This window comes from Rhinolophus sinicus, chromosome 14, assembly GCF_057876585.1.
Source record: "Rhinolophus sinicus isolate RSI-liver-muscle chromosome 14, RSI-T2T, whole genome shotgun sequence".
In the NCBI taxonomy this organism is placed as follows: Eukaryota; Metazoa; Chordata; class Mammalia; order Chiroptera; family Rhinolophidae; genus Rhinolophus; species Rhinolophus sinicus.
The window spans coordinates 109064551-109082880 of record NC_142514.1 but is presented as its reverse complement, the minus strand read 5'-3'; the positions used below and the strand labels follow the sequence as shown (position 1 = coordinate 109082880).

The following is an 18330-nucleotide window of genomic DNA, read 5'->3' as shown; positions in this document are numbered from 1 at the left end:
ATCTCAGTGGCTCCTGTTGTTCTAACTTAGCTACATAAATATAAAAAGGATTCCAAAGGCACACCAAGACCCAGGGGTAAAAATTTAAAAAAAAAAAAAAAAAGAAATGTGTTTCAATTTGTAACAGGCAACAGAAAACAGAAATCACTTCCTCACAGAGACAGCCTGGGCATAATTTTATGCCAAGCAGGAGAGTTTTAACAATAAAATTTCAAGAAACTGTCAGAAAGTTGGAATTCTGTAACCATGCTAGCTTTCCAAAGGACATAAAATAGTTTACATAACAGAAACTTTTTTTTAAGACCCTTGGAATCATAGTGTTTTGTTTTTTTTAAATGAGATTTACAATAAATATACAATTCTGTTTTTTAAACCTTTATTAGCTAGTTGTTTTAATTACAAAAACAATGCATGGTACAATTTCAAACAGAATAAAAAAGTATAAAGTGAAAAGCAGAAGTCTGTTGACCTCCCTGACATCTCCTCCTACTTCCCAGGAGTCACCACACTAAGTTTCATGTACAATCTTCCAAAATTTTGCTATGATATTAAATTAGAAAGAAATTAAGTTGTTGTACCAAGTTAACGAAATCTATGTTAGATATTTACATTCATGATTACAAAATGCATAAATTAATGTTTTCGTGGTAAATCCCCCAGAGAGACTTTAAACATGTCTTTTAGTCTTCATTTTACCTCTATACGTTTGAAGGCCTTAAACAAATCACTTAATCCTGTTTTATAGCAATTACATAGTACCTGCTGATGCTGAGGCCTTAATAGTGCAAACAAGAAGCGCAAAACCAGATGAGCTCTTCCTTTGTGAGCTAAATCCCCTATAATCAAGGCTCTGTAGAGGTAAGGGAAACATTTTTAAGGATATATGCTTCAATATTCCTTCCTCATAAATTCTTATTGGCCTTGGGATTGGACTTATACAATGTACTATTAAATCATTTAAGAATGTCAGTTTTTTCTTTGTAAATAGAGCAGTATGAGAAAGACCAGCTAGTCCCCTCTTTACACACAGGTATTATTGGGGAGGTTGGCGATAAAGACGGAAAGAAAGAAAGAAAGAACCCTGGGAACTGGTACAACTGGGACAGGTGGCCAGCAGCCCTCAGCACCAACAGGGCGAGTACCAGCCCTTAGCAGTCTCCAAAACAAAGTCAGATAGAGGTGGATGTAAACATCACCTGCTAGCCTCCTGAAACCCCGCCCCAATGAGAGCTCATCAGACCCTGATCAGTGAATCTCTGTTCAACTACAATAGCAGACACTGACCCCAGCAACCATTCCTGACCCGTCATTTTCACCACCAGATTAAATTACCTAGAATGCCACTGTCACCATGTCTACACTGCTAAGAAACTTCTAAAGGACCCTTGCCTGCTACCGGACAAACAACCAAGCTCCTCAACATAGCTCAAAAAAGCTTCTCATAACCTGGCTTCCACACTCTCCTCCAGCTTCTCTTCAGCTTTTCTGTCTGCACACTTCCCTCCCACATTCTGTGACATGTTATCCACACACTCAAGCCTTGCCTTGCTCCCCAACCCCTGATCCTATCTGCTTACTGATTTCCTTTCACGCTGCAAAACTGGACTCAGATATCACCCACAGTAGGATGTGTCCAATCACCTTCCCCCAAGACAGCCACTCCCTACTCTCATCCTTAGCCCTCACCGCCTACCTACACTAAATACAAGTTACAGTGGATCTAAATTGGAATCCAGCCTAGGTCACTTACTAGCTTTGTGACCTTGGACAAGTCCTTTATACTGCCTATTAGTTTTCTGATCTGTAACCTAGAGATAATAACTTCCAACAATCTTTGTCATTGGTTAACAGTGAAGATTTAATGAAATAATACATGTAAATCATTTAGCACAGTGCAAAATACACAAATGTTAATTGTTATTGAACATGGGAAAACACACTAATATATGTAAAGTACCTGACACTGAGTCTGGCATGAAGTAGGTATTGATGAAATGCTAGTCCTCTTCAACTTTATCTTTATTATTGCACCAATTATGTATACGTTTATGCAATCATGTTCCTTATGAAACTGTGTGCTCCCTAAGAACAAAATCCATGCCTTACTCCTTTTTGTATTTCTGGAAATTACCACAATCCTGATATATAATAGACACACAATACATTTTTATTTAATACATTAAATGAAACTGCTGCTCCTGACAAACCGACTTGATTATTATTCCTTGAAGAATAAGAGGGGGATGTGCTTTCCCACCTCTGTGCTTGGTTCACAAAATTCCTCGCCTCTAGGAGCTTCCTTTCTCTTCTTTGCATCCTCTCATCTTCAGTACCCAAATCCTCAGCACAGTGATATCTCCCCTTATCTGACTTCTAGAGTATGTATAGCATGGACCACGCATCTGGAAACTCGGTACCTGCTGTTCTGCCATGAGTTACTTTTTCCTGGGTATGTCTGTATCAGTTACCTATTGCTGCATAAGAACCCCCCACACCTTAGTAGTTGATAATAATGGTTTATGATTTCTCACAGTTCTCTGTGTTGACTGGGCGTTTCTCTGCTGGTATCTCCAGGGCTCACTCATACAGTTGCATGTAGCTGGAGAATCAGCCATGCTGGAAAGTCCAAGATAGCTCCTTCACACATCTGCAAGTTGGTGCTAGCCATCAGCATGGGTGCCTGGATTCACTCCCAAGTCATTCACCCTCCAGGAGGCTAGACTGGCTTCCTTAAGAGGAAATTGTAATGCAGCATTTAAAGCAAGCAAAGGTAAAAGCTGCAAATCCTCTTGAATCCTAGACTCTGAAACTCACCCAGCATCACCTCTGCCACATTCGATTAGTCAAAGCAAGTCACAAAACCATCCCAGATTCAAGGGGTAAAGGTATAGATTCTACTTCCTAATGGCAGGAGCTGCAAAAAAAAAATTGTGGTCATATTTAATCAACCACAAATGGCTTGTGTCCCTGAGTAGATCCTAATCTAAGATGTTTGGTTTCATTCTTTCGAGCACCTGTGAATTTCAGCACTGTGTCTTGCACATCAGAGGTGCCCAGTAAATATCTGTGATCTGATAGAAGGCTACTGCAGAGAACCTGCTTGTTATGTCAGTGGTAGGTTAAGGGAGCATAAATTTGGGAGTCAGAGAAATTGGGTTTAAATCCTAGTTTTGTAATTTACTAGATGGGTAACTTGGGACTTATTACTTAACTTCCCTGTGCTCTCCTCTTTTGTAAACCTGAAATGATAATAACTACTTTATAATAAGATAACATTATGTAAAACACCTGGCACATGGTAGATGCTTCCAACTGTAGTTCCTATTCATTATGGAGCATTCTTTCTAATTATGACTAAATTACTATGTAACTCAGATAAATGGTCCAGAAATCAAAACCTGTTTCAAACTTTGCAAAACTAATAAGATATATTAGAACAGGCTAGGTAGAGTTTAGTCACTGTATAAGATTTCACACCAGTCAGAATGCCACTGGTCCTACTACATACTTGTCACATTAACTAAGGCATCTAATTCTCTTTATCTATTTTCTTCTGGAGGTAAAAGGTATTTCAGCTTAACATTGGGTACCCATATAAAGGCTAACTGTGTTACATCCAGCATTAACTTTTCATTCATTTCAAAGCTAGAGGAAAATCATATGACCTATAGTGCGTATAAATTCAGCTATTAAAACATGGTTTTAGAATGTTCAGTATAATATCATGACTTCCACTTCTCTCCCAACCATAGATATAATGACAGTGAGAAATTAAATATATAAAATACTGCAACTTCTTTGAAAAGGGACCCCAGCTATTCACAAGTGGTTATGATTATTACTATTATTATTTAAGCAGTAATAGCAATATATTTAAGTTTAAAGAGACACTTTCTAAACTATATAGTCAGAATTTTTTAAATATATTACACAGCCGAGTGAAAAATCTTATACTAGTCAGAGATCTCTTCCTTAGTATGTTTCAATATATTCCTTCAACTAGGTTGGCACCTAAAAATATTATAGGGTCATAAAAATGACTATAAATGTACTCAAAGGAAACTTTTATCACTTTACCACCTTGGTGACCTAATACTTCAAAATAATTCATTTTCATTTAGGGGCTTTTGGGGCAGCTGTGAGGCTGCTGTGTTAGCTACAGGAAGTTGCAGACTGGCAAATTTCATTCAAATATAAACCTCTAAATTTGGCTACCTGGCATTGCAGGATCCTGTTGTTTGCAGTATGCAAAATAATAATTATATACCATCTCATTTGGTCAAAAGTTATGAGCTGTTCAATATTAATTTCAATATTATTTCTGGAGAGAGTATATGGTGAGAGGCAACTGTGTGAGTATAATATTTTGCACAAGGAAGAAAGGAATGTGTTTTCCCTTCACATGAGAAATGACAACTAGTGCTCATGATGAAGGCTCGTGTTTCAGACTGTTCTTTCTCAACCTATAAAATCTGGAAATGGGATGGAGGAGTAAGTACCAGCTCTTCAATCAGTCCAGTAAAATCCTTCCCAGTCCCAATGGAGGCCCTAAAATTCTTCCATGCTCTGTGAGGTTAACTGAAGTGATGCAGTATCATTGTTTTTTATATTTATCGATCTGTTTCCCAGGATATCATAGAGAGGGCAACACTAATTATAGCTACAAAATAATTAATTTTATGGAACTATTTTATATCATGCTTTTGATGGTGGGTTACAGAAGTTTGTCAAATTTCTCATTCATCAAACTGTACACTTAAAATTTGTGAATTTTATTATATTAAATTATACCTCAATAAACGTGACCACTTGAAAAATTGAATATCCACTGAAAGACTAAGGAGATAGGTAGATGATAGATAGATAAATAGATGGATGGATGGATAGATAGATAGATACCAGACAGAGAAGTATAAATCTAACTCAATCATCTTAGTGAGCTTTTATATAATTATATGGTCCCTCTGGATTAGTACAAAGCCTCCTTTGTACTAAAATTTTTTTAACTATGATGATTTCTTATTTTTACTTTTGAATTATTAAAATGCTTAGAAGGCAAAAGGTCCTAATTTGATCCTACCCACCACCACCACCCACCTCTCCTGCAGGGGAACTTGGGTTATTCTCTCTGTGCTTCAGTCTCCTCATCATTAAGATGAGAATCAGACTATCACCTTACCTTCTGGAGTTTTTGTGATAATTAAATGAAATAAGGCCTATAACACATTTGGCCATGTGCCAAACAGTATGTTTATGAAATTACTGCAAATATGTGCTTACGAATTACTTCTATTATAACTTAAATCTCTGCTGGGAAATGTTGGAAATCATGGAAAAATAAAAGGTTTTGTACTGCGTAAAAACCAGGAGGATATCTACATCTAGTTTTAATATTTAGGGATTCAACTCTGTTTCAGGCAGACTAGACAGTCTAGTGGTGGGGAGATCTCACTACAACAAGACTGGATCCTGCATAAAACACGTTTTGCTGAATTGTTGAGCTGGCAGGAAGTAAGGGAAAGTTGAGTGTGGGGGTGTGTAGGGTAGACATGGGCGATTGGGGAAAGGTTTGAGCAAAAATTAAAATATTGTATGATAAGAAGGTGATCACACCAAGAAAGCCTAATTTGTCACCATTTTCAAAATTTCATCAAATTTTACACTTAAAACCTGAATTTCATTATATATAAATTATACCTCAATAAAGCTGACCCCCCCCCCCCCCGGAAACAGAGTATCCACTGAAGGACTAAGGACACCTGTCCCTGAGGCCAGGCGTCCAAATTAGTTTCATGTGTGAAGACTCGTCTTTTAACTGTTCTTGCCAAGGTAAAGTTGCTGAACCTAGGACCCCAGTATCAAGCTGGGAACATCGGAGGGAGCTGGCTCCCATGAAATGCACACATAAATCTTCTGAAAAAAAGCAACCTCAATTTAGGACTTTAGATTTCCACAGATTAAGGTTAACTAGATATGAGTGTCAATCAAAGATCACCAAATGCATGAAGAAACAAACCACTGTGAATGAGTGTCATCATAAACAATCAACAATAAATTTAAATTCTCAGAACTTTCAGATATTAGAATGACCAGATACAAAATATACAATAAGTTAATAAATAATGAACACTCAACAAGACTACCAAAAATTACCAAACATTATTAATTTTTTGAAAATGAAATGGAATTTATAGAAATGAAAAATGTATAATCATTAATAATTTTAAAAACTCAATGTGTTCCTCAAAAAATTACAAATAGAATTACCATATGACACAGCAATCCCTCTCCTGGGTATCTACCAAAAAAATCTGAAAACATTTATCCATAAAGACACGTGTGCTCCAATGTTCATTGCAGCTTTGTTTACGGTGGCCAAGACATGGAAACAACCTAAATGTCCTTCGATAGATGAATGGAGCAGAGAACCATATGATTTCACTGATATGTGGTATATAAACCAAAAATAAAAAAAGAACAAGACAAACAAATGAGAAACATAAACTCATAGACACAGATGATAGTTTAGTGGTTACCAGAGGGTAAGGGGGGTGGGGGGTGGGAGATGACGATAAGGGGGATCAAATATATGGTGATGGAAGGAGAACTGACTCTGGGTGGTGAACACACAATGGGATTTATAGATGATGTAATACAGAATTGTACACCTGAAATCTATGTAATTTTACTAACAATTGTCACCCCAATAAATTAAAAAAAAAACTCAATGTATGAGTGAAACAACAAATTAACTACAGTTGAAGAAAAAATAAGTGAACTGGATGTAGATTTGAAGAAATCTGTATCAATCTATACCAAAATACAGAACAGAGGATTGTTTATATATAAAAAGTTAGGAGAGATTAAGGGATATAGAGGATAAAAGTAAAAGGGTGAACACACATTTAAACAGAGTCCCAGAAGGAAAATATAGGGAAGGCAATCTTTAAAAAGAGAATAGATGCAAGTTTTCCAGAATTTATGAAAAACATAAATCCTCAGACACATGGAGCACATTCTATACCAAGCAGGACAAATGTTTTAAAATCTACCTCTAGATAAAATGAGGTGAACTTGAGGAACCTTAAAGACAAAGGGAGTATATTAAAATCAGTCAGAAAGGGAAGAAAGATTGTCACAAACAATAACTATAAGGTTGATAGCAAACTTCTGAACAACAATCGTGGCAGCCAATCATGGAGTGATAACTTGAAAGTGCTGAGAGAAAAATAACTATAAAGTTACAATTGTGAATCCAGCAATATTATCTTTCAAATACAAGGGCAAAAGAAATGATATTTTCAGATAAAGCTGAAATGATTTACCACCAACACCATGTACGTAAAAGGAATTTTCTAAAGGATTACTTTAGAAGAAGGAAAAATTAATCTAAGTGAAAAAGTCTGGAAGAAGAGTAAGCAAAGAAAATTATGAATATGTAAGTAAATCTAATACAGATTTACTTAATAAAATGATGATAATTATGATGTTTAATTTGTGTAAGTTTAATAAAAACAAGCTAAAATGAAAGCATATAACCTACACATAACTTAGGAGAACAGTAGTAAGAATTAATGTTCTAAGGATCTTGTCTGTCAGTGGGAGGCTTAAGATATTGTTTGTAATCTTTGTTAAATATAAAGGTAAAACTTTTTAGGTAACCATAAAGAATGGAAATAGAGTGTTTAATTTTCACAGCAGGTAGCAGGCTGTAGAAGAAACAAATACAAGAGACTTCTTTTCATCATATAATAAATAAAATCAACTACACTCATAAATGTGAAACCTTTATAGAGCCTTCAGGTATTCAAATTGTGTTGGGCAGGATACAGTGCTGGGAATTCCACAGTAATAATTAAACCTGGGCAGAAGGAAAAGAAGGAGTGTAAGAAGAACTTAGGGATTGTTGGTGGTGGAAGAGAAAAACAGGAAAGCTTTTACAGCAGAGATGTTAAAAGCTGAAGGGGCTGTGTGAGCACAGACTGAGATGTTACCATGCCTTGGGTAGAGGCTGGAGGCTGATGAAAGAATGGCTGACAGATGCTGAGGGGAGAATAGGGTGCTGAAACTTATGCCCATCAAATTGGGCATGTGTACTGCATCTCACAGGAGCCTCCTCCGGGCCCCAGCCTTGTCCAGATCAGCTTAAGAGGAACAGACAGGGAGAGAAAGTGGGAGATGTGCAATGGGACGTCTCCCCAGACAGCACTCAGGACAGCTACCACCCTGCCACACCCTACTGACACACAGAAGGATGCTGAGGCAGAAGAAACCAGAGGGTGTAGGCCTTGGCATAGGCCGTCAACAAAAGACCCAACCAGACAGCTGGGAATCGGAAGGAAACACTGGATAACATGGGCACTGGCAACATGGGGAAATGTGCCCAAACACAAGTGCTTCTGTAATTAATCACTGCCTCGTTTCCTTCCCATGCAAGGCGCCTGCTCTACAGCTGCCTGACTCCACCTGCCCAACAGTTCCCGTGTGCCACTAAAAAGTGTTAACTTATTAAACGAGAAAACACATAAATCAGAACATGTTTAGAAGAATATATCATAGATTTGAAGGATATAAAAGTGCATCTGGGAGATAATAGCTAACACTTATATCCTGCTTACACTATGCAGACACTGTTCTCAGTGCTCGGCATATATGATCTCATTTCATCGCATGTGCCCAAGATCACACAGCTAATAAGAGGCAGAGTTGGGATTCAAACACAGACATTCTGGTTCTAGAGTCTTTACTCTTAAACATTATGCTGCTTCTGAGTGGTTGGAGGCTATGTCGCCTGGAGAAGACAGACTTCCACATCGGCTCTATGAACTGAATGTTGTGTTCCCCCAGAATTCATATGTTAATAATCTAATCCCCAAATGTAAGGGTATTAGGAAGTGGGGCCTTTGGGAGGTGATTGGGTCGTGAGGGTGGAGCCCTCATGAATGGGATCAGTGTGCTTATAAGGGACACAGGAGAAAAATGATCTCTCTGCCACATGAAGACACAGGAGGAGACCAGCCATCTGCAAACCTCCCCAAGAACCCGACCATGCTGGCATCTTGATATCAAGCCTCCAGAAATGTTGTTGTTGAAAAATGTTGTTAAGCCACTCAGTCTATGACATTTGTTATAGCAGCCCGAACTGATTAAGACAGTTGGGAAATGATAGGTTGTCTTGAAATATTTGAAGGGCCGTAATGGAAGAAAGGTTAAACTTCTTCCATATGGACTAAAGAGATTGTAATTTTTTTTCCCTTGCAGTTTGGTTTTTTTTTTTAATTTATTGGGGTGACAATTGTTAGTAAAATTACATAGATTTCAGGTGTACAATTCTGTATTACATCATCTATAGATCCCATTGTGTGTTCACCACCCAGAGTCAGTGCTCCTTCCATAGTGACCCTTTTCAGCCTACTTTGTAACAGTCAGAGGATCCCAGAGAAGAAATGGGCTTTCTCACGGGGTGCTTATTTCTTCATCACTAGAAGCTAAATGCACCCAGTGTTAATAATGTGGAGAGGATTTCATCATTGAGTGGGTGGTTGGATGAGACTCTGTAAAATCTCTTCCATGCTTTGAGAGTCTATAGGACTGGGAGGGTCAGGGCTAAGAGCTCAGATCCATAGAACTAGATGTTGAGGACTCTTAACTTTTATAACAGCTACATTTACCACTGAACTTTGTTCCTGAGCATCTTGAAGCCAGAATTTGCATTTGTGTGTTTTAAGACTACCCACCTGGGTGCCCTTCCTTCAGAGGTCAGCGTAGGCATCATCTCCTCCATCCCTAATACCAGTTTAGGTGCCTTCCTCCCCTCCATCTTTCCCCAACCATGCCACTTCTCACACTGTAGTGAACTGTCTGTTTCATCATCCATCACTCCCTGTATTAATTTCCTAAGGCTGAAGTAACAAATTACCACAAAAAGAGTGGCTTAAAACAACAGATATTTATTGTTTCACAATTCTGGAGACTAGAAATCCAAAATCAATGTGTTGGCGGGGCCCGCTTCTCTCTGACGGCTCTAGGGGACCATGCTTCCTTGCCTCTTCCTAGCTTCTGGTGGTTGCTGACAATCCTTGGTGTTCCTTAGCTTGAGATTGCATCACTGATATTCCTGCCTCTGTCTTCACATGGCCTTCTCTCCTCTGAGCCTATGTCTCTGTGTGTCTCTCTCTTCTTATAAGGACACCAGTCATGTTGGACTTAGGGCCCCTCTAATCCTATATGACCTCATCTTAATTTAACTAGTTACATCTTCAAATATCCTGTTTCCAAATAAGATCACATTCACAGGTACTGAGGGTTACGACCTCAATACATCTTTTGCAGGGACAGAATTCAATCAACATTTCCCAGCCTCCCATGCTCAATAGACTGTAGCTCTTTGAAGACTGTATCTTTATTCCACATATTTTTATTATGTTGACTATGAACCACACTGTTCTGGGCACTGAGGACAAGTCACAGTCAAGGTCCTGACTCTTGGTGGAATTTCAGTTCTATGTGGAGGCAAATAGCAAAAAAGTGGTCATTCAATGTTGAAGCCTAATGTCAAGCATATGTAGATAGATAGATAGATAGATAGATAGATAGATAGATAGATAGATAGATAGATAGATACTTAATATATATTTGATGAAGGAGATTAGTGCAAACTGTAAAAAACAAAGGATAAATTATTCTATTTCATCTAGCTGGTGGTTTTTGGCATGTTTACCAGAATCTAAAATTTTGCTTTCCTCTCTGTCCCTTGTAAAACTTGGTTCTCTGGAACTTGCTTTCTTTTTCTCAATTGACTCCCCCCACCTTAACACCTCAAATAACATTTCTTAGTATCGGAAAATAAAGCTTGTAAAATACAATTCTAATCTTTTTTTTTAATTCAAACTTGCAATTAAAGAAGAAACACTTGCTCTTTTTTGCTTCCAGGGCAGTGTCAGTTCCTCTCCAGCTGCATTTGTCCAGATGCCAGGTGAGTAGTTCAGTTCAACGAGCGATTCATTCATTCCCCCTTTGAGTTTTAATGGGGTGTTTGAGCTTCCATTATTTTATAACTGTCGTACACAGCACTTTCAAAATTTGGCTTCTTTAAAATAGTTGTCTTTAAAATATGAAATCAATGAAGACAGACCTAATTCAGTCATTCTTGAATTTAGAATTCAGTCTGTCTTGAAGGCAGCCTTTTGATCTCTTGCCTACCAGAAGCTTATGGGGAAAAAGCAATAGCATTTAGGCCCTTGATACAATTTTAAAATGTCTAAAATTTTGGTACCATGATCCGATGGATTAAGGACCTGCTTTAGAATGCAAAAAGAAAGACCTGTGGGCAGATAAAAGAACTGCCATTTATTGGGTGCTCTCTGTCAGGCACTGAGTTAGGCATCTTGTATTCATTTCAATATGTCTTTTTCATTAAATACTCCAGGGAGGATAAAAAAGGGGTGCATTCTTCATAACAGTGTTGGGCGCTCTCATGTGTACACTCACACATGTACATAGATACACACATTCCTTCCAGGAGAGGCCTAGGTTTTCTCAATAATTTTAATAACTTTCAGAGATGGATAAGGGAAAAGAATAAGAGTAGTAGAAGATCCCACATGTTTGACTGTCTCTCCGTTGTTTCCCAATCACATTTACTGTCACTGGAATCGGCTCCCTTCTATTGAAGAAAATTTCTGCAGCTTCTCTTACCATCTACAATTATTCTTCCTCTTTTTAAGGAGAAAAATATATGCTTAAGAGAGCAGTGGGTTTTTTCTTTGCGGTTGTTTTTATTCAGAAGTTGGAAATATAGACACTAAGACCCCAAAAGCCTTATTTACATAGTCTTTCTTCTGTTCTCAGCCTTAACCACTCCTATGGAGATAAACTCATGGTGTGAAACAGAACCTTGTTTATTGATATTAATTTTCATTTGCTCCAATTTTTTTTCGAGGAAAGTAATGCTTATGATAAAACCCTAACTGCAGCTTTCAAATTCATGAACAGATTAGAGGTTTGGGGCTATAAAACTTAAGATGAAAGCGGGGTGAGTAGAACCGTGCTGTAAGTTTCTAAGAGGGCTTTTGATTTCTTCTTCTGAATTAATAAATTTACATGTAATTGCTGAACACAGTATTAAATACTGGGTTTACAGAAAATGTCTAAGACATAATCTCTGTCCCCGTGGAATCTGCAGGTCGATTGGAAAGAGGGTTGTAACTCAGGTGAGAGAGTAGGAAACATAATACGAAGTGCCACATCATGTGTCAAGTGCCAGAGTGCTGTCTGTGTAGAGTAATGTATGACTAAGTCATGATAACAAGGGACAGGCATCCTGATGAATCTGACTTCCTACAGAAGAGAGGGCAGAGTGGGCAGAGACAAAGCTCAGAAGTGGTCCACTGCTGTTGGGGGAAGGTCAGAAAGTCAAGCATGTGCATCTTCCTCCCAGCTCAGCCTTTCCTCCCAGCTCAGCCCTTCCTCCTAGCTCAGGCCTCAGGATGTAGGTCTTAACTAATTAGACCACTTCAGCCGCCAGGTGGAAACAATCTGTTTTATAGACCTTGATTGAGTCCATGCCCCTGAACATGTAAATATAACTATGTTTCTTTCTACAACTGAGCTACAGAGTCAGAAAGTCTTTAGCAAACACATCTCTTCCCTTCAGTGTCCACTGGCCTTTCCTTAAATAAGACTCTTCTTAGTTTCAGCTTCTTCCCCTGTTTTCACCAAGGGAAACTCTCTGTGCCAGGCATTCTCTCCCCAAACTTACAGTGCCCAGGTGAGCTGTGTGAGAGACTCAGTATGGCCACAAGAGGGCAGCAAATAACATGAGACTCCTCAAAGCCAGGAAACACTTTTTGTGGTCCTCCAACTTGGCTAAACAGAAGCCATTATCATCCCAAAACAAGCAAGCTACGTCTGCTACGTAGGTGCAAGACACAGGTGATAAAAGTCAGTCAGATTACAAAGAATTAGAAAAGTAGAGTACAACCTGCCTCGGATTGGGGGTGGGGCCATAGTATCACCTTATCTAGAGATACTGAATCTCAGATAACATGCCCAGAAGCAGCTTCTTGTTAATGGTCCTGTGTCTATGAGGACAAAGCTCAGAAGCTGTGGAAAAGATGCTTCATCCGATAAAATGTAAATGCCAAGGGATTCTTCTCTTGTTAAGCCCAACCTCTCTCTAGCACAGTGCATGGCACATAGAAAGGACACAGAAAATGTGTGTTGAGGGAGTGAATGATTGAACAGTTATTGGACCATCTAAAGGGAACTCATCCCCAAAAGGCAGAGGAACTTTAAACATATCAGTTATTTGGGCTGGACCAGTTAAAAGAGGTAATACAGCAGTATTGAACACTTTCAAGACATTTATCTATTTAAATGCTGGCCTTGTTGTCAGGCATATTTAAGTAACACCATCTCACAGGTGGAGAAAGGAGTTCCAACAGAGATGCCTTCTTTCTTTCCCAAGAGGAAAGTTTTGCCTGTTTGTTTTTCATTTGCCAACAGGTTCACCGGTCATGTCAGGTTACTATGGTGTCAGAAGATCTTTCCTATCTGACCCCGATTTCCACAACACCAAGTTTGCAAACGACGCCTGCACCTCCAGCCTAGGGAAGCCCTTTCCCTGCGAGGCTTCCGCAGGGCAGAGCCACCCGACCCTCCTGGATTCCTACTTCCCAGAGCCCTACGGGGACCACCGAACCCCGGCCCTGAACCCCAACACTGGCTCTCTGTTTAGCGCCTCGCCCCTGCCGCCGCTCCTGCCGCCGCCCTTCCCCAGTGACCCCACACACTTGGTGCTGGTGAGTATGCAGATATTTCACCGTTAGGGAGTAAGGTCATGCAGGGCTGGGCAGGCAGCCCACGCGCTTGGCAACCAGGCTGAAGCCAGGTCTGGCTCACTCTGGAAACCAGTGAGTCTGCTCTGCAGCAGTCCCGGGAGATGCCAGAACAGGACGTACTGCCAGGATATACTCCTAAGGAGCCTTCCACAACGCTCAGTACCACCCACTCCAGCAAGAGGATCTATCTAGGGATCGGGAGAGGACAACTGATAGGGCAGGATTTCTATCCATTTTGTTCATACTCAATTGGTTTTGCCAGATGTTCCCATATCATTCCCCCAGCACCTAAGGAAACAGCCCTGAAATTAGACCTCAGACAAGACTGGGCTTTAATCTTCCAGGGCAGGTACATCTGGACTGCTCTTGCCCTTCCAGTCCCCTGCCTCCCCATCCCCAACATTTCTACCTTATAGAACCTTGTTCTCTCTCAATCCTTTCAAAGAGGTGAGATCTTAAAAGATCTGAAGAACACTAACACCCTTCTTACAGAAAACTGTAAAGCCTCCAACCACAAAGGAATGAATCTCTAAAGATGGGATGTTAGACAAAAGGGGGTGGGGTGGGGATTAACATTATTGAGTACCTACTCCAGCTGGGAACTTTTATGTGCCTTTCTTTGTTCATTTAATATTTGCAACTTCTCACGATGTAGTTATTAAAGCCCCATTTTACAGATAAACTAAGTGAGGTGCTCAATCAGGAAGGCCGTAAGTGGCACAGCCATGATTAAACCCAAAATCCTTCCAGCTCCAAAGATGTTCCCACCTCTTAGCCAAGTGCACCGTGGCCTTCCCAGCCCATTCAAAAGCCCACCACGTAGTTTAGAGGCCCACTCCTTCCAGGAGCAGCTGGCTTGACTTTCCCACTGTGGAAAGGGCATTCTAGGACCCCAAGTATTGTGACGCTCAAAAAGAATGCTTGACATAAGTGCATTGCAAATGTCAAAATACTGTATAAATATTCATTTTATTATTCTCGTATTTTACTCATTTAATGTTGTTTTTTAGGGAAAGGAATCTTAATGCACACAGGGAATTTAATTCTAGAGTAAGAAGGGAACTAAAACTTTCACTTCTGGTGTCAATCACCAGAGGGAAAGGCTGTGTGGTAAGAAGGCTTTGCACAGCAGAGGAAGGACTCCAAGTCCAGCAACACCCCAGGTTGAAGAGGAAATCTGTCCGCAACAGAGTATCATCTAATGACTAACCCTGGCGACCTTTCCATTCTCCTCAGAGGGACTCATGGGAGCAAACAGTGACGGATGGTCTCAGCCAGCCGGACCCTATGCCCACCGATGTCCTGCAGACCTTGCCACCCAGCACAAGTTGCCTCTCCCAGCTGGAATCAGGGAGCACCACCCAGCACAGGAGCTCGAGCTGGGGGCCCCCCCTAGCTGGAGCTCAGTCCTACTCACTGCATTCACTGGAAGATCTGTACCATACACCAGGGTACCCCACCCCGCCCCCCTACACTTTCACCCCTTTCACAACAATGTCCAATGACCTACAACCCAAGGTGGTGCCCCTCTCCCCAGATGAGGGGGCAGATGCCTCTACCCTTCAGGACCCTTCTCCATGGACCAAAGAAGATGGAAGCATGGCGTGGGGGTCATATGAATGCCGCAGAGCTTACTAAGGGGGGGGGGGCAACCAAAGAACTTATTTACTTTTCTTTCACTTGGGTTCTGTATTCCACAGATTGTTTTTGGTGCGGCAGCTCACTCAGAACTAGATTTTCAAGATAAACCATCATGCCACCCTTTGTTAATGGATAATGGCATTTATTTGTAATCCTCCCCACCATAACCCCACTGAAAAACAACACAAAGTTAATTGCATTTATCAGGGACCGTATTCTAACGAGACAACCTGATAGTGAAGTCTCTTTGGAACTTTAGTAACCCATTACGTTCTGAATTTCCTGTTATCTTTGAAATATCATTTTTGGCACTGATTTTTTTTCTTAAATTACATTAAAAAGATTTTGCAGATCATAAAACATACTGATTTTTCTGTTCAATTTTTCTTAGTTATGAACTATGTGTTCTTTAGTGAAGAGAATGCATAGGGTGTAATATAGATTATAGCATACAAAACAAACTACATTTATATCATGTGACTTTAAAGCATGAATCATATATATTTCTCTCCTTACAGTGGCTTGTAAAGGACCAATAAGAAATATATCACCATATACAAATGCTTTATTGTCAGTAAAGTAGGATAAGGTCAGGAGGGTATGGCTTCATAAATATATACTTTTGACTCTGCCCTAAAGCCCAAGATGTTTAAAAATTAGGCTAATCCAAAAAACAAGAAAGGCCAAAACTTACTTTGATCCATGGTAGCTGCAATTAAGCTAGACATTGTCTCTCTAATGGAATAAACCTTCCAGTAATAAGAGTGGATTAGTAAAATGGGCATTCTGTGATCAAATAAGGACCAATGCATTGTAAAGAAAATACAGAGTGCAGGACTGGGCTATCAGCAAGAAACAATGGACCGCAGAACACCAAGAAGCAAAGGGACTTTGAAGGACATATTGTCAGATGTGGGCCAGTAGCCTTACACACAACATCCCCATTTAAAGGAAGACCTTGTTGGTGGCTCATTGGTAAGAATTGTACAGCTCTTGCTATGTATAAATGAAGAAGCTGACATCTGAAGCATTCATCTGTCTCATGTAAGTCTGATTGGTGTGGATTCCTTTGCCGATTAAGTTCCACGAGTAATTCCCACCAAGCAGCGTGCCTGTCTGCAAGTCAAGGCCATCTAAATGCCTCGCATACACTTTGACTTTGCAATGCATGAGTCAAGGCCCACAGGTCACACTTACACTATTCCTCTTATCTTCCTACCACCTTCCTTTATTCCTGTAACACATTTTCTTGATGCCTCTGGTCCCTTGTGACCTAATGCCTTTTCCCTCTATCTCCTGAGGACCCAGTCCTTTCATTTTTCCACCTGGTTGCCCAAAGCCCTTCAAGAGTCTTCATCAAATCCACTGTGACAGTGTCTCATGCTCTACCTCGCTAGATAGGAGTCCAGAAAATCAAAGACACTAATTTACACATAGAAGTGAATAATTCTTCTCCGGGCCTTGAAAGGTACTTCCTGGCTAAGCAAACACACTCCTAATGATGGAATGCTTGGAGAGGGTGTCTTCTTTACCTCACACTTCTCAGCTCCCTCCTGGGAGAGCATCTCTGCAGGAGCAGACCTAGGAGCACTGGTGATCCTCAGCTGCCGGGCTGCACTCTCGCCGGTCCCCTGCCTCACCTCTTCCCTCCTGCCTCTCCTTTTCACCACCTGATCTTTACTTTGCTCTGTATTTGCTTTCAATGGATTGGGGGAAACTTCTACTGTGGGAGATAGCTGCTCTTTCTTAAATCCACTGAGACTTGAGACCTCAGTCCTGGTTCCCGGTACCCTTGGCAGAGCCATCTGTCATCCAGTCTCACTCATACCTGGACAGCAGACCCTTGCGTCAGAAAGATGACGTCTGGCCCTCTCTATAGATTTAGGGGTCTTCGCAAATGTCTCAAAGTCATTTTTCTAGGTTGATTGTTTAAAAATTATAATAATTACAGTTATCTACTGCTTACCATTTGTTACTAAGCAGCACACACATAATAATGGCTGTGTAAATCATAAGTGTGTGTCCACATCACTTTAACTAGTGTTTGATTATAATGCCACGTGTTAGGTATGCTCATTTCTCCTAGTTTGCTATCTTCTCATATATTATATTCATCTCTTCACAACCAGAGGATGCATTGGCTCTCAGACAAATATAGCTCAGCAACCAGTGGTGTCTACATTCTTTATTTCTTAAAGCATCCAAACCCTTTCATAACGTCTGACAAAATAAAAAAAGAGACACACACACAGGCCCAAACACTATCTATAATCCATTTAAGTTATCTAGTCTAAAAGGGATGGGGGTGGGGAGTGGTGCTAATAATTCCACATGATAAATTATTTTTAAGGATTCTATTTGGCTTGACAATGTATTTCTATATTACATATATTTCAGTTTGGTTCTGGGAATTTATAATACTGTGTGAAATAGTGAAACCAAGCTACAAATTATGACAGGGAAATTAATGATATTTCCCTATCCCATTTCCCATTCGAGTACTCTCTATTTCCTGCTGCATGCCGCGGACAAAGCACATCTTTTCATAATAATGGACAATGCCAGCATAAGAAAAAAAAGACACATTCTCTTCCTCTTCTTCCTTAAAGCTGCTGTGCTCTGACTCACAGCTGTCCGGGGAAAGCCAGAGAAAATTAGAGAGCTTGGGTTCAAACTGCCATCTCTTTCAGGTCCTTTAAGCTTTAAAGTAAGCACAAATGGTGATGTCAAGTTCAAGCTACTTAAAGCTGAGTAGATGGTAACATTACAAAGAAGCTGAAAACAAAATTTGGTCATGCAAAAGCAATCCTTCCATAAATCACTGGAAACAGACATTATAATAGTAGTT

General features: G+C 40.0%; 1 protein-coding gene across 1 annotated transcript in view; it reads left to right on the top strand.

Annotated features, from left to right (window-relative positions):
- The window catches only part of POU2AF2 (POU class 2 homeobox associating factor 2), a 41371-nt gene extending 25467 nt beyond the window's left edge, over positions 1-15904 (top strand). The window contains exons 3-5 of the mRNA XM_074337067.2: positions 10933-10975; positions 13507-13802; positions 15078-15904. Coding sequence (XP_074193168.1) covers positions 10933-10975; positions 13507-13802; positions 15078-15479 — 741 coding nt within the window. The 3' untranslated portion in view covers positions 15480-15904. The remainder of the gene's footprint in view (positions 1-10932; positions 10976-13506; positions 13803-15077) is intronic.
- The last annotated feature ends 2426 nt before the right edge of the window (positions 15905-18330 follow it).